The sequence below is a fragment of the Eurytemora carolleeae genome, unplaced genomic scaffold (assembly GCF_000591075.1).
Source record: "Eurytemora carolleeae unplaced genomic scaffold, Eaff_2.0 scaffold144, whole genome shotgun sequence".
Classification (NCBI taxonomy): domain Eukaryota; kingdom Metazoa; phylum Arthropoda; class Copepoda; order Calanoida; family Temoridae; genus Eurytemora; species Eurytemora carolleeae.
In genome coordinates this window covers 142,922-159,938 of record NW_019396044.1, presented here as the reverse complement: position 1 = coordinate 159,938, position 17,017 = coordinate 142,922, and the positions used below count along the sequence as shown (strand labels likewise).

Below are 17,017 nucleotides of genomic sequence, written 5' to 3'. Positions count from 1 at the left end.
CAGTATTGTTGATTTTTAGCCTGTCATCAATCTGTATTATGAGTGGAAAAGAGAATAAGAGTTACAGTGTGCTCAGTAGGAACCAAACTAGGAATAGATAATTCAACCACTGGCTAGGTACGATTAACATTTGGAATATCCAATAAAGATCAAATTAATCTGCAGATTAAAAAACATTGAGATTAAGCATTAATCTTGAAATTCACAATACGAGAGTTCCCAGCTCATATCACATTGAACTAGACAGAAGGAAGTGTTGAAATTTAGGCTGGTACGGTAAAGACTAGACCAGTATCCTTGCACTGTTTGGACCTTTTTAACTAATTTTCGTGTAATTTACTTTATTTTGACGTGAGATAAGCTTGTAGAAACCGGCAAAAAACTGGAATAATTGATGTTTTCTATTTTTTGTTACTAAATGTCATGAAGAAGTTTGTAATTTTGAAAACTATACGTCGTAAAAGTTGAGTTTTTGCCACAAACTTAAATCCCAATCTTTGTGCAACCTGATGATTTAATGATTGAAACTTCAACTATTTGATCTGACAGAATTCATTGTTTGAAATATCAATGGTTTACAAAATCGGGTTGCAAAGATATATGGATTCTAAAATCAGAGTTTGAGACGAAAGCTTAGTTCCGTTAAAAATCCTCATAAAAACGTTCACAATTCAAAGAAAGAAAAAAAGACGACAATCGGTTTGCATCGCCATCTTGATTTAAAAATCAGGAAAATTTAGAACTTAAAAAATAAATTTGTTTTAGCTCGCTTTAAAAGAGTCATTTGAAATTAGATTGACAGTCTCCCAAAATGCAACAAAGAATTGAATGATAATTTATTTATTGCGTTTTCCTGATGCTTTGTTTCATCATCGTATTTTTTCCACGGGTCTTTCTGAAAACAAAACAGGTTCTTCAATAAACTAACGAACAATTTTATAATATATAACATATTTATGCCAACCCCGGCCCACTGTCAGTGCCAAATGCCAACTGCCAACTACACAGAAAGAGATGTTCAAATTATGCAATATTACTGATGCGACTTTGTGACCTCTTAGCGGCTTTAATTTTGATTTACGCACAAGAAATTAGACGGCTAAATATTACAAATTCAAAACAATTTTGTTCTTTTTAATAACTCTGATCAATTAACTGTACCCCCCCCCCCCTCAAGTTTTTATTTTGGTGATAGACATAAGACCCCCTCTGAGAATACGTAAAAATACAAACCTTGGATGCTTTTTTATAGTTATTAGCTGATACCCTGAAAAAAAAAGTTTGCTAAACATGGAAATCTCCAAAATTGTCAAGGAAACGCGAAGGACCACTCACAGTTTTGGGAAACAAGATATTGTTTATTGACCTTAAAAAAATAGTTTGTGGGAAAAAGAACATATTTTGTTCAGATTTTGGTTTAAATTTTTTAAATTCTAGTTGTTTAAATTCCAATTATTTCCGATTTCCACTTATTTAAATTCACATTAATCAAATTCCAAGTTTTAAAATTCCTAATATTAATGTTACAATTAGTCAAATTTGAATTACAATATTACTAACCTTATATTGGAGCAGACTGTGACTCCGGGGAAATCAATGTTGGCTATCGGATAGTTTGTTGTATCCACAGTAGTTATAGTCGGTGTATTGCTGTACTATATAGATGGAATTTGATTTAAAAACTTCAAAATAAAAAATCAAGAGTGCATTAAAAGGAATACAATATTTAACCCAAAATAACATAAACTGTTCATCCCTTATATCTTTGCAACCTGATAATGTAGACCCATGGATTTGTGACGGTTTGAGGACATTTCAGAGATGGACATATACAGCCAAAGAACAATTTTCGTAGATTAGGTAATTTATTCCCTTTTTCCAAAGTTCTCTTTCTTAGTATTCACTGTCTTTTTCTCTTAATTGTTTTATATATAAAATATCCTATCTATGCAATTTCCTGTCCCTGAAATATCCAATCCATGTATATAGATTAGGGCTGGGCGCTTATACCAAGGTAAAATATGAATTTTATTTTAAATAATTTACATTTTTTTTGAAAAATCAACATTTCTGCAACAGAGCTAGACTATCCCTTCCCGCTTATGTCATTTGTGTGGAAATATTTTTTGAAAGAAGAATGGAAAGCTAGATCAACCAATGCATATTTTGTTTTATAGTAGAATGTAGAATATTAACGATGCATATTTTGATTTTAAGATACAAATATTCTTAAAGATAAAAACTTGTCTAGGTTTCATGAAGCCGGGTCTGTCAGGAGATTTTTGTACTGCATGAAGTTCACATGTGAAGGAAACCAGGAAAATCATGAAGTTCTATTTCAAGAAATCTTTGAGAAAAGAAAAAAGTGGAGTTGCGGTGTATACTTGACAATAATTAGAATCCCAATTAAAATATTGTTTTTTTTTCATTAATAAATTGTTAAGCCCACTATTTTGTAATTCTTTATAAAATTATTCTTACAGCTTCGTCAGATTTAGAATTTGTTTCTTTTTAATTGGATAATGAATAAAGATTTTAGATATTTCTTTATACCATTTTATTTAACTGTGTCTAGTGCTCTCCGTGCAGTTATCAAATAAGTTTTTTAAATGAAAAGAAAAAAAATAGCAAATATTTAATGTTTTTGCCCTATAATTTTCCGTTTTTGGCCTTGTATTCCAAGTTAATTAATTCACTTATCACATATAAACAGAGGAATATTGGACGTTAAATTTGTATCATGCGTATGAATAGAAATACATTGCTCGTTGGACAAATAACAGTTTTTTGAGTAAAATTCTCAATTTAGAGCACAAAAAAATATTCTTGGACAAAAAACTTTTGTATATGATAGTTCATTTTTTCAAAATTCAAAAACTTGAAGTGTTTATCGTAATAAATTTTATTTACCCTTCACCGATTCACAACGGTACTCTTTAAACCTTTGTTTGATACATAATTTGGAAGATATCGTCGTTTTGCTAGCTTGTAAAATGTTTAAATTCTGACCATTTTTGCTTTTACTTTTAAAGTCAAAAATATGGATATTTTACTCATTTTTTTATATTACAAAGCTTACAGGGGCCCTCTATGAATTAAATATTACGTCTACAGTTCCTTTAGGGACCATGGACAAAGGCTTAAAAACGATTCTCTAAATTTGTATTCATAATCAAAATAACGTCTACAAAAATCCCCCTAGCTTCTGTATCTGTACATGTTGACCTTTTCGTCAAATTTTAAGGGGACTGTACAATTTCCCTGTACACATTGCCTAAACATCAGGGAATAGGAATAAAAGGAAAGGAAATGGCGCTGGTCTGGCATGAGAAAGCCAGTCGCACTGCTTTGCAGACCAGTACTTTAAACTAACATAGAAGGTTTAAGTTTAACTTCTGTATATCGTACATATTTAGGATTTTAGGGCTCTCACAAAATTATACATTGTTTGGCCCAGAAATTATCTTTTAACACTAAATTTAAAATATATAATTTTAAGTTAAAGTTTATAAGCTAAAAGACTTTTTATTATAAAATAGTAATTTTTTTACTTTTTAACTCTTTTCTATTAAACTTTTGTCTTTGATGGAACCGTTCTTTACTAAGAACGGAACGGGGGATGAAAACGTTCTTGTCTAAGAACAGAACAAGAGGGATGGAACCGTTCTTCGACTAAGAACGCCAAGAACGGAACGGAACGGGATGACCGTTCTGCTACTCAGAACGGAACGGAACGAGAATGGAACGATTACAAAAAAAGGAACGAGAACGGAACAATCTAGCTGAAGGCCCTCGTTCTAGAACAGAACGGAACGATTTCAACGAAGTCGGAACGTGCCCGGCCCTAAATTATAGGTATAGATAAATTGAAAAACAAAAGTTAGTTTAACATATGTTTTGACTGGGAGGGGTAATATGGGGGGGGGGTTAGCCAAAATAATTTTATTCTATAAACCTCTCATTTATGTCAAATAAGGCTTGGCCGCTTCAGAATTTTTTTTTTTATAGAAGTCTGTTAGTGGTTTAAATGTCATGATTTATAGTTAAGAATTTCGACCAAAAACTCGCTATTTGATTAAAAACTCTTAAAATAGGATTTTTGGGGTGCTGCTGGAGGACCTAAAGCTTTTCTATATGACTGTTAGAATCTTTTTTATTTAGATTATCCCGAAACCTCTGTGCTTTTATGTGGCTTTTGCTATAACATATAAAATATGAAGTAACAACGACGACATTCAAAATTAGGGTTACCACTATTATGCGGCTAATTACCAGTTCGACAGCTGCGTTGGGATTACTGGATCCATTCAAGGATAAATGTATGAACGTAAAACGTAATTAGAAATTGAAATCATTAAAAATCAATGCAATGTTATAATTCATACAATGTTTGTAAATGAAAAGATTATCAGAATATATTCATTTTGTCCATTCTCACCATGAAACACAAGACAAATGCATTTTAAGAGGAGTATCGTGACAAAAACCAATTACCAAGTTGGAAAAATGTCCTAAGCCCCCCCCCCTCCAACAACAACAACAACAATACAAACGCTGAAGAAATATTCCGAAAATACTATAACTGAAAACTACCTGCACAAGTCATTTCCGGTCGTATATATATTCCGTATATATTCTCTTCTTTCTGGTTCAGCGCCACTGTTTTTTGTTAAAGTGTTACCTTGTCAATAATGGGTTTAAAGAGAAAGATTAAGAAAGCGGTAGCAAGAATAAACCAAATAATCCAGAGTACCCGTTGTATCCAGGATACACCATCCTAGAAAATACAGGTGGAGTCAGAGATCTTTTTAAAGGGATTCACAGCAAAAACTTTGTCTGAATTAGATGCATGCATTTTGTTGACTGCTTATTTTGATTTGTGGGTTCTCTGCAAAAGTGATTTGCACATTTCTTGCTTATCAGAAAAATGACTTTATCTCCACAATTGGTATCAGATCAAGTATCAGATCAAGTGTACCGTTGTAAATCGGGCATTCACATCTTTGGATGAAGGGTCATTTGAACTTATTAAACACATGCATACATACAATACATCATTTGAACTTATTAAACGCATGCATACATACAATACATCATTTGAATCTTATTAAATACATGCATACATACAATACATCATTTAATCTTATTAAATACATGCATACATACAATACATCATTTGAATCTTATTAAATACATGCATACATACAATACATCATTTGAATCTTATTAAATACATGCATACATACAATACATCATTTGAACTTATTAAATATATGTATGGAACGCAAATTTAATCATTCACAAGGAAAACCTCTTATTTTTATTAACTCAGTAGAAAATTGCATCTTCCTTAAAGTAAAAAACTTGACATATAATAAATTAAATAATAAAACTTGCCGTAAAATTATGTTTTTCTTCCAAGTTTGGAATACAAATTAAATTAATTAACAAATGACACATGCGACATATGAAATATGACATAAAAAACACTCCCGTAAAAAAAAATCTTCAAAATTATGTTTTTCTTTATGTATGGTCTGTATGTCATATGTCTCATGCTGATAGAGTTGTCAATCGTTTTTGAAAACGATCGCTTTCAAAAACGAGTGTTTCGTTTTCGTAAAAAAACGATTGTTTTGAAATCAACCCACTCGTTTTTAACTTTCAGAAAACGAATAACGAGTGTTCATGAAAATGATCAGCGATTGTTTTTTATAAATTGTAATTGATGAATATGTTAACAAAGGGTCATCGTTAACGATTGTTATTGATGAGTTAATGATCGTTAACGAAACAACAAACTTTATAAAATCTGTTGTTTTTAGAAAACGATAGTTTTAGAAAAATACATGCAATTTTATCGAATGTCGTCTTACATGATAGTAAAAAGTTGTGGGAGAGCAAAAACTTCTTTAAGCTGTTCAATAATAAGCACCGTGCCCTTTAGGGTGGTTTACAATCCCCTTATTTCTTCATTAACGATCCTTAATGAAGGGATGAGCTTTCTTTTTTTGTCGTCATTTTCAAAATAATGAAAACATTAACATCGCTAAATTCGTATTTATGCTCTCGGTTATAAGACTTTTTTAACTATTATCCCCTTTTAGGCGCAACATATAAAAGTAAAATTAGTAGCGATCGATATTGAATACAATTATAAATCAGTCTATACCCTCTTTAATTATTTTCGAACACTCTCTTTAAAAGGACTGAAGGCGTAACTTCTAGTGACCCTTCATAGAAAGATGGCAATGTCGATTCACAACTGTACCTCTGATCGAAACCGATATTTGTTCAATAATGAGGAAGATAATGTAGTTTTTTCTAAGTTGTCAGGTATTAAATTCAAATAGTTACTATATGTATTCAGGTAGTAGAAATGCGGTTTTCCACTTTTTAAACATTGCAGGCATATAGTTTTTACTTGATCAGACAAAGCTCTTAATGGTACGGTTGTGAATCGGGCATTGCCATATTTGCATGGAGAGTCACTAGAAATTACACTTACAGTCCCTTTAAGATATCATCAGTCAAATTTATCAAGCATTGCAGATTAAATCTATCTCACACAAAAGTTTAACTTTCAATGTTGAAAATATGTTTCTGCATCCGATTTGGAAGGTTTTTTTTTGGAACAAGTAAATATCATATTCGAAGGCTCGTATCTCAAAGGTTCTCAAAGCTTTGAGCTGGTAATATTTTTCCTAAAAGCTCCCCCACCTTAATTTAGTTAGTTCTGAATTCTACACCTTTTATTAAAAAAATATTTTCGTCATAAAAAAAAAAGAAGTGCCAAGCTAATTGTAACTTGTCAGTGCAACTGCCAAAAAACAAAGTTAAAATATTTTAATAAACTTTAAAAAATTCTGTTTTCGATGCTTATCACAGTAAACAAAAATTAGGTTCACATCATCATACCCCACAAAAAAATCGATGTACGACATAAAAGCTAAAAATTGGTAAAACAACATCAACAGAAAATATTACGGGTTGTCGTGTTTTTTCTGAATGTTGAAAACCTAACCTAATATTCTTTTAATTATTTCTTTACACATACCTCTGTCATGTATTTCAGCCCATGAATTGAGGATTCGGCGCAGAACTCTTTAAACTGAAATTAAAGAAATTAATTCTATAAATTAAAATTAAATTGTTAAATTTGTGAAATCTATAATGTTGAACCTAAATTATGGATTTACTTAACTAGTTAAAGCCATGAGTAGGGTTGTTGATCGTTTTTAAAAACAGATCGAAAAACGATAGTTTTTTGTTTCGTATTTTTTGGAAAAAAAGATATTTATTAATACTAACCACTCGTTTTTAACTTTCAAAAAACGAAAAAGGATCGTTTTGAAAATTAACTATTCGTTTTGACCTTTCAAAAAACAAAAAATGATTGTTTTTTTAAACAGATAACAATCTTTTTTTAACAAAAAATTGTCGTTTTTGAAAATTTTCGAATATCACAATTAATTTCAATATTTTTTCAGAAAGATAAGATTATGAATATTGTCTTACATGACTTTCCGACCAAAAAACAACCGTTTTTAAAAATCAGTAATAAATAAAAACTATTACTTTAAAAATCATCGTTTCTTTTTTAGTTTTTTCTTCGTCGTTTTCAAAGCGAAACATTCGTTTTTCAAAAAAGTGGAAACGATCCATCCCTTGAGCAGTTAACAGTAAATATTATTACAGGGAGGCAAGTTCCAAACCATGATTTGGCCCAGTCATAACACTAAGTGTCAGGTTTGGGCAAAATGTGAAAAGTTACCTTTTTCCACTGTCTATATTTTTCAGTTTAAGTCGAGAATAAAAACCACCTGTATGTAGAATACACTTTTTTAACAAAATTTTAACTACAGTGAAACCCTTAATAATGAATACATCGGAAGAATCTATCAAATGTCGTCTTGACCATTTTTCAATAAGTTTTATACTATATTACGTAAATTTCAGTATTTGCGAAAAGAAATAAATAGTCATGAATATGAGGGAACAGTTTCATGTATGTTGTTATAATCATTTAATTAAAAAACTAAATACTTGCAACATTCCATTATCAGAAAGTGAAGAATACGACATTTGATAAATTCTTTCGATGTATTCTTTATTAAGGGTTTCACTGTATTAAGCCCCTACAAATAGATAAATTTCAAATTTTGATGACTGTTGATTTCATTTTAGAAAAAAAACTCGTTTTGGAACATGTCGCGATTTTGAGACATTTTACAGATTTGAATCAATGATACTTTTCAAGCAGTTACCCAATTTGGAAAAAAGAAGCTTTTTGTATTCGGTAAAATTTAAATAATGAAACAATATAAATGTAAAAATCAATTGGACTATTTCAAAATATAACAACTCATAACAAGCTCAAGGGGTTTATCTACTGTAGTGATTAAGAAATCCTTTCAGGGGGTTTATAATTCCACTGGAGGGATTCAGATATCGTTCTTGGAGGTTTATTATTCCACAGGAGAAATTCAAATACCATTCCTGGGGTTAAAATTCCACTGGAATGATCCCATTATCTGTCCTTATAGGTTTTAAAATTTCAATTGAGGGATTCAGATATCTATCCAGGGAGGGATTTATAAACCTTTTCAGGGGGTTTATAATTCCACTTGAAGAATCCAGAGGGTTTATAATTCCACTGGAGTGCGTTTTGTTCTGAATTGTTGAATATTCTCAAACATATTAAGTTGCAAAAGTTGTTTTATCTTTTAAAAAGTGTCCAAGATTAGAATTTGTGATATGTGCAAAAATGGAAACGTTTCGAAAATGGAAGGGGTATTTGTTGAAAATGAACGACTGTCAGCAGTTTAAAATTTAGTAAAGAAATAAATAGTGTTTTTTTAGTTTAGTTCCATCCTGTGCATATTCCTTGTAGGAAGATGTTTTGAGATGGAGAACAACGTACGTTTAATACATTCAATGTTGAAGATGTTTTATCAATTGGACTATTGACAATATGAACTAATGCTCAATTCCATTTGTATGACACCATATCGGAAATAAAAAAAGCATGTAACATACTTTGAATTTATTCAGTTGTTCAGATAAGGTTATTATTGATCCATAATTTAATCCTCATCTAGTATTATCAGATTTAAACCAGCAAATACAGTTTAGAATGTCTTCTTCCATAATTTGTTAAGTTGTTTATTACCAAAACAATAATAAATTACTATACAAGAGTCATATTATGGTAAAATCAACTTCAAAGTAAAAAATATCTAATCAAAAGATTTTTTAAGCGAAATAAATAGTCTGAAATATCTAATACAGTGTATAAAAGACAACATTCAAAACGATTTACCAACAGTCATGTTTCGTGGGACACCCTGTAGTTAAAACATTACAAATTGAAGCTGTTGGAAATTGTTTCTTTAATTGATATTTGCAGTCGGCACAGTAAGAGTTACTGAAACGTAGATCATAGTATTTGCACTCAAACCTGACACTCAGTGTTAGGTTTGGAACATAAGCACGTTTTGGAAATTGCGTACCCTATATTAAAAAGAAAAGGAACTGAGTTCTTGCCACGAACTCAAATAGTATAAGCCCTATATCCTGCAACTTTTTTTTGTGTAAACCTTTGATTTTTCAAACTTAAACAGAATTTACCAATTGAAATATCAAAGTTTTACGGCATCGGGTTACGATAAAGGGAATAATGAATCAGAGACAAGAACTCAGCTCTTTTGTCCTCACCTCCTCCATTTTCGGTCGTTTGAATTTCCCGTTGTTATGAAGAAAAACTGGGGATTTAGGCCCAGTTTTCTGAGAGAACCAAGATTTCATGACAGAGTCTCTTTCAGGCCTATTAATATATTAATAAGAGCTGGTGACGGATGGGGGTGGGAGTAGTGAGAGGAGGACAATTGCCAATTATGACAAGTGATTTTATAGAAGTGAGAATCCACGGTTTGCAATATTTGGCTTGCTCGGAGCTCCATAATCTTTGTATTGGTACAGGGTGTCCCACGAAACATGACAATAGAAAGACGACTTGAAAGTCGTCTTTGGTATTTGAATTTATTTGTAACATTTAGTCTTCTATCTACTTTAACGTGCATGATTCTTGAAACAATTATCACATAATTCTCCTAGCCCTGGCATTTCCAAAAAGTGGTCTGCGTTTTTTGTGCTTTCAATATTACCGGAGATATAAAGAGTTTGGTTCAGATTTCAATTTTGTTAAATAAAAGCAAAATTGTCGAAATCTGAACGAAATTCTTCATATCTCGGGCAATATTGAAAGCACAAAAAAGGCAGACCACATTTTGGAAATGGCAGGCCAAGGGAAATTTTTTGATTATTATCTCTAGAAATTTACTTCTAAAATTAGATTGACAAATAAACGCAGCAAATTATATCAATAATCAAGACGACATTCAAGTCGTCCTGCATACTGTCATGTTTCGTGGGACACCCTGTTTCTCTGAAATTATCTTTGTATGCTATTGTGTATATGATGTATATGATGTTCTACACGGTTTGTTTGTAACCAAAAGACGATCGATCGTTTTAACACGATAATTTTTGGTTCGTTTTTTCATATGCTTCCTCTAAAGTTTGGGAAAAGCAATGCTTAGAACAATCAAATTTAAAAACATTTGGGTATTTTACACTTTGCCGAAAATAAAACGAATAATGAAACTACCCACAGATGACAAGAACAGCTTTCATTGACTATTAGAATTAAAATTTTTATAATTACAAAAATTTGATAAATCAAGGTTTAAGGTTAAATAATGTTATGTCTGCAAAACAATGATTAAGTTATGGAAAAGAACACAACATTTTGAATTTCAAATATGTAACCAAAACAATTTGCTTTCCTTATACTTGTGCATACAAACAAAACTAGAGAAGCTACGAGGTCATAAAGTTGTACCAGTGACTAGTAAGATTGCATACATTTCACTTTCACCTTCTGTCTAGTTTACAGTAAATGCGAGTGCTTTAAAGCTTAAGAAATTTGAACAGAAATATGGATAAACCAAAACAACTTTTTAACCTGTTCGGATATTTCTTGTCCTGCAGAGGAGGGTCTTCCATTTCTTATTCTTTACATGGGGTCTAAATAAGAAAAATCAAACGTACATCACTCTATCATTTCGTGTATTGAATCGAATACACCTAATGCAGAAAAAAATGTCAAATCTTAGTTGTAGATCACAACTGCATACAAAAAGAACCCACCGCCAAAGTGTAGCATCAGGCATAGAAGTATTTTATATTCAGTTTAAAAGTCCAAGATGTTTAGAAATACATGTCTGGTTTGTGGCTTGCTGACAGAAAAAAAACCTTACTATGTTTGATTTCTTTCGTTTTCATATGGTTGGTATGTCCAAACTTTTCGGGATTAACTTGGTTTCCTCAAGGCATGATATGACGGAACCTTTCCGGAAGCTGTTCAAACTTTTGGAAATTAAACCTCTCTTAACAAATTTTTGAATAAATCTATCCGACCCCTTGAAGCTAGATGGCTATAGGTGTGAATACCGGGAAAAAGTTTCCGGGACGATTATTCCATACGGAATTGATCCGTAATAACCTTTCCGTAAACTTTTTTCAGCATGTCACACCCAGCTCATTTTAACGTTCAGGATCTAGATTTATCTTAATTCGGTTACGAAAGGTTCTGCCATTAATTTCAAAACTGTTTTATTTGTTTTTGTTCTTTGCAACAATAGGAAAGGTTCCGTAAGACTTTTACATATCCAAATTGATTCAGTAAAAATTTGAAACCTTACTCTTAAAAGTTTTAATATATTTTTGGGAATTGGGATCATATTTTATTCTGTATTTGATCCTATTTGATATAAACCCAATTTGACTGGGTTTGTTAAATTGCCATTTAATGATGTTCTAAATGTAACAAACTTTGGCATCAATCAGCTCCAATGTTCAAGAATATAAATTTTCTTTTTCAAGAAAACTTTAATTTGTTTTAAACTGTTCCTTATAATGTTAAAACAAAACATGTCCAGTACGCAGTTGAGAGTTGTGTACTTTATATTTATCCAGTAAATATTTATTCTACAGTTACCTTCAGAAAAGAGTCCGGTTGGTCAACTAAAGTATAATCCTACTTCTATGCTTACATGACTACACTTAAATTACCATGGTAAAATGTAATGAAACCCACTTTCTTTCATTTTTATATTTAAAGAAGAGAAAGGGCTCACGCGCGGATAGAGTCACTATTCAAAGTTGAAATAGAAGATGGGCCCTGAAAGCCTATTTTGTATAAATTCAAAGTAAAATCAAAATTATAAAATGTGACTTAGTTAAAAGTGGTGATTATTTGCCATGGAAAATTTCATGGGACGAAAAAGAACTATTTTTGATTGTCAAAAAATGAAACAACAAAAAACATTAGAACTGTCCTTTTTAATATCAAGGTTAACAAAGACATACAACCAACGGTTTTACTGATTATTGACCTTTTTGTTTTATTAATATTAAAATCAATACATGTATACTAAGGTTTCCAGCGAAAAAGGAAAATCGATTAGCTAAAAGAAAATTTAGCGAAATTTCGCATTGTTTAAGCATTTTTTTGCTTTATCCATTTTCGCGAAAAAATGCTAAATCGTGAAAAGTTTGCGAAATACGAACGAAAATTTTCGCATTTTTTAGCATTTTTTCACGAAAGTTTTTGATTGTTGGAAACCCTAATTTATACCCTCCATATTTCAACTAGAGATAAGAGAAGGTATTTTAAAGTTTTGAGTTGGTCAATGGTCACATAATACAAATGGGTCCTGGGAAGGAAAGCCAGCCACAACAACTTCTCGCATGAGTCACATTCTCCTCATTTTTTCGTCCGAGCCATCCTCAAAATCCTCTTGCTTCCATTAATATGTTTTAAAATCAAAGTGTGTAGGGTTAGACTACAGCATTGCAATGATTAGAGCATGTTAGAATCTTCGATGTATGTATGTAATGGCGAACCTTTTATGATAGAAAAAAAATTGCTAAATATTTGTGATACTGCTGCCTTTTATATTTATATATTTATATATATATCATGATACCACCCGGTAAACTTCTTCGGTTTTTGATATAATTAACAAATTAAAATTTAAGTTTTATTTAAGTTATACTACTAGGAATATTAAAAATCCGCGTAAAAAGTTCCACATTTTCAAAACTTTAATTCATTTGAAGATTTTTTTTCGATTTACAAAAATTTGATATTTCATTAAAGCCATGATGTGGCCAAATTAAAAAAAAATCAAGGATTGGACGCTTTAAAAAAATAATATTTGAAGGACGAGGTGGCTTGGACGAGAAATTGTCGGTAATGTGTCTCGGAAGAGAATTTGTTGTGGTTGGCCTTCCAGTTCCACCCATGAGCCTATCGTTGCATGATTTGAACCAAAACAAGGGTTACCATTTTCCAGTCTAGTGAAATAGTACCGCTTACGCATTGATGTACTCGTTTAGTTACCTCAGTATTAAGTGGACCCATGTCTTCTTTAAGGGAGTGGCCGGCAATGTTTGGTATTTGAACTTTAAATGTCGTATTGTGGAGCATTTTTTTATATAAAATATTCAACAGAAATCTATTTACATATTTCTCAACAAAAATTTATCAATAAATAAATGCTAGAACCAATTATTTTTTTTCATCATGATATTAAATTTCTTATTCTTTGCGAATTTGTTCGCAGATTTCTAGAAATCTTCAAATGTTGATTTTTAAATAAAATTCCAGAAAATCTACAGAAAATATTTGTTAACAATAAGAGATTACAGAAACTAATGTCTGAATAAGATTAAGTATTTTGATAATAAGAGTTAATTTTTATTTTCTTTAACCTTTTCTTTTGTCGTCGTTATATAATAATTTAAAGGGACCGTTCACTTATTTGGGTAATTCCATGGTAAACTAAATAGCCTAGTAGCTATTTATTGGTACTAGTCTTACTTTTCAAAGATATCTATGGCTGGAGAAAAAGCCGATTTATCATTTAGAATTCCAGCGGAAAGGTATTTTTATTAGCAACAACCCAATAAAATCTAAATTATCATACTTCAAAGACATCATGTGTCAGTCATTATATAATAAAATATAAAACCTTTCGATTTTAGAATTAGCAAGAAATTATCATTTTTCGTTTTCAAACATGATTTAAAAATTATTACGTTTATACAGACAACTTTCTCTCTCAGACAAACAGGTTCCTACTTCCTAGATTCAAACTCTTTAATAAATCACGGGGATTTCTCAAACTTTCAAATGTTTAAAATAAGTTATATTTTGAAAATAGACAATTTTGAAATAGTTTTGAAATACAATTAACTAATGGGTGCAACATTTTAATTTAAGATTTGAAATTTTTTTTAAATCCATAACTATGAAAAAGGTATCATACATTTGCGCAGGATCGAATTCTAAATGATAAATCAGCTTTTTCTCAGGCCACAGGTGTTTTTGATAAGTAAAACTTTTACCAATGAATAGCTAATAGGCTATTTAATTTACCCTCAAATTACCCAAATAAGTGATCGGTCTCTTTAAAAATCGACTCTCAAAACTGGTTCAGCTACATTTTGCCTAGTCACAATTTGCCTTGTCACATTTTGCCTAATAACATTTTGCTTAGGTAACAGTTTGACAGGTAACATTTTGCTTAGGTAACAGTTTGCCAGGTAACATTTTGCTTAGGTAACAGTTTGCCAGGTAACATTTTGCTTAGGTAACAGTTTGACAGGTAACATTTTGCCTAGAGTAACATTTTGCCAGGTAACATTTTGCCTAGAGTAACATATGAGCGATTTTTTTGGCTAGTCAGTAAGGAGAGACACATTGAAAATGGCTCCCATGGCTGCAGAGCGCACCATGCGGGGTAAGCCCAACTACATGGATAATAATTATTTCTCCTATTTTTTCAATGGGAAGAGGGAAGAGACAAAGAAATGGCGCTGTTCAAAGCGTACACCACTGTCCTTGAGGAGGTATTGAAACCAACAACATGCTGGAGTCATTAAACAGAACCTGGAACAGTTTGTCTGGCTACAGCCGAATGTATTTACTATCCAAGAGCTATTTGTCAAACAGGATGCTGATTGCTTAGGCTAGGAGGGCTTATCTCTCCAATGCAGTCGGCCTGGATACGGCAACAAATTCAGGGCGAAAGGAGAGATCAATGAACTCCAGAAAGAGGGTGAAATTTGTTGTACAGGGTGCCCCAATAAACAGGGGAATTCAGTGACGAATTCGATATCGTATTTGTTATTAATTAGCATTGTAATACCTGATTTCAAAAGCCATAATATTATTATGTCTGCTAGAGTTTATTTTGCAAAAGGTAAATGGCTGTAAAGATGTGTGTCTAATGTCCCCGCAAGATGAACAGTGAATACTGATAAGTTTATTCTGTAATTGTATACTGTAATTTTCTTGTATGCAGTCAAAAAAATTGTAAACATAGCAGACGAAAATCTTACAGATCACAGCCTTCTCAGTAGGTATCCCTATACTAAATCTAAGAATTATTTAAAAAGACTTTATCGAATTCGTCACTGAATTCCCATGTTTATTGGGACACCCTCTAGAAGTTTTAACTTCAACTGGTTCAGCTTTAATGAAATGTTTAATTTTTTACAAAATTTGTTTGAAAAAAAAGCATTTGTCAAAAAACATGCTCTTGCGTTCCCTAGGCAAAATGTTACTCTTGGCAAAATGTTACTTATAGGCAAACTTGAACTAGGGAAAAAGTTACACAGAAAAAATGTTACCTAGGCAAAAATGAACTAGTCAAAATGTGACTAGGCAAAATGTGACTAGGCAAAATGTGACTAGGCAAATAGTGACTAGGCAAATTGTGACTAGGCAAAATGTAGCTTAGCCTCAAAACTTAACCACCCAAATGGAATATTTTGAAAGTCGACTGTGCTCTCAAACTCAGTAAATATACAACATTAACACTTTTTTTCTTGAATCAAATTAATCTTAAAGAATTTTTCCACAATACTACATTCTCAGCTCCACGACCATATATTGCCGGTCACTCCCTTTAAATTTACTAACACTAAGATAAAACACGGATTTATTCTTTTTTTGCCTGGATTTTGAAAATTTGAAATTTTTCAAATGGTAACCATTCTTGGGCCTGATCGGTTCAGCAGTTTACTTGACACAAACTGACAGACGGTATTTATATGTATGAGGCGTGAAACATTATATTTAGTATTATTCTTTTTTAATAAAATGTGATGTTTAAAATTAAAGAACAAAGAGGATTAAGGCTAAGTTTTTATTCACGTAGTATTGCGTTCATAATCATTAAACATCATTAATATTAATCATTTTTTAAATTACAGTCAAATATATTTTTCATTTTTTATTGGGCACTGACCAAATATCAAATATAATTATATCTTTACGGCTAAAGGGTTATTAAAGTTGCGTTGAAACTAGAATAATTTTGAAATCCTAAAGATTTATATTCGCTGGAAAAAAAAATGCTATTAAAAATAAAATATAACTAGATTATTGTCTAATAACCCTGTAATACAAGTTTGCACATTGAAATGGTTTGTTTGCACAACTCTTATTATTATAGCTATTCCAGGTTTTTAACGGTATAATCAATTATTCATTATATGTACACTGGAAAATGTTTAAATACGCGAACAATTCATTTCCCAGTCGCTAAACAACTAACTTTTTAAGTTATACAAGTTCGATTATTCTCTTTCATGTCTTTCCATTTGCGGATGCCTTTTTTAATAGAAATAAGTTTAAAGAATGTTGAATATGCAGTATTGAAACTGAAGAAACCTTAAGGGCTGGGCACGTTCCGAATCTTTTAAAATCGTTCCGTTCCGTTCTAGAACGAGAGCCTTCAGCTAGATGTTTCCGTTCTTGTTCCTTTTTTTCTAATTGTTCCGTTCTTGTTCTGTTTTGCACCATTCCGTTCCATTCTTAGTCAAAGAACGGCCATCCCTCTGTTCCGTATTTAGTCATGAAGGAGGGGGGGGGGGCCGGGGG

At 31.6% G+C, this 17,017-nt stretch overlaps 1 protein-coding gene across 3 annotated transcripts in view; it reads right to left on the bottom strand.

The window, feature by feature from the left end:
• LOC111701533 (pickpocket protein 28) overlaps positions 1-12,088 on the bottom strand; it is a 36,141-nt gene extending 24,053 nt beyond the window's left edge. The window contains exons 1-8 of one of the 3 annotated variants that reach the window (XM_023472851.1): positions 12,062-12,088; positions 11,027-11,088; positions 9,718-9,826; positions 7,058-7,111; positions 4,682-4,777; positions 1,561-1,655; positions 1,234-1,267; positions 854-895 (exon numbers count right to left, since the gene is read on the bottom strand). In XM_023472851.1, the coding sequence (XP_023328619.1) occupies positions 854-895; positions 1,234-1,267; positions 1,561-1,655; positions 4,682-4,777; positions 7,058-7,111; positions 9,718-9,826; positions 11,027-11,067 (471 nt within the window). In that variant the 5' untranslated portion in view covers positions 11,068-11,088; positions 12,062-12,088. The remainder of the gene's footprint in view (positions 1-853; positions 896-1,233; positions 1,268-1,560; positions 1,656-4,681; positions 4,778-7,057; positions 7,112-9,717; positions 9,827-11,026; positions 11,089-12,061) is intronic. The other 2 variants (XM_023472859.1, XM_023472868.1) reach the window with 2 other exon arrangements.
• Positions 12,089-17,017: the final 4,929 nt, after the last annotated feature.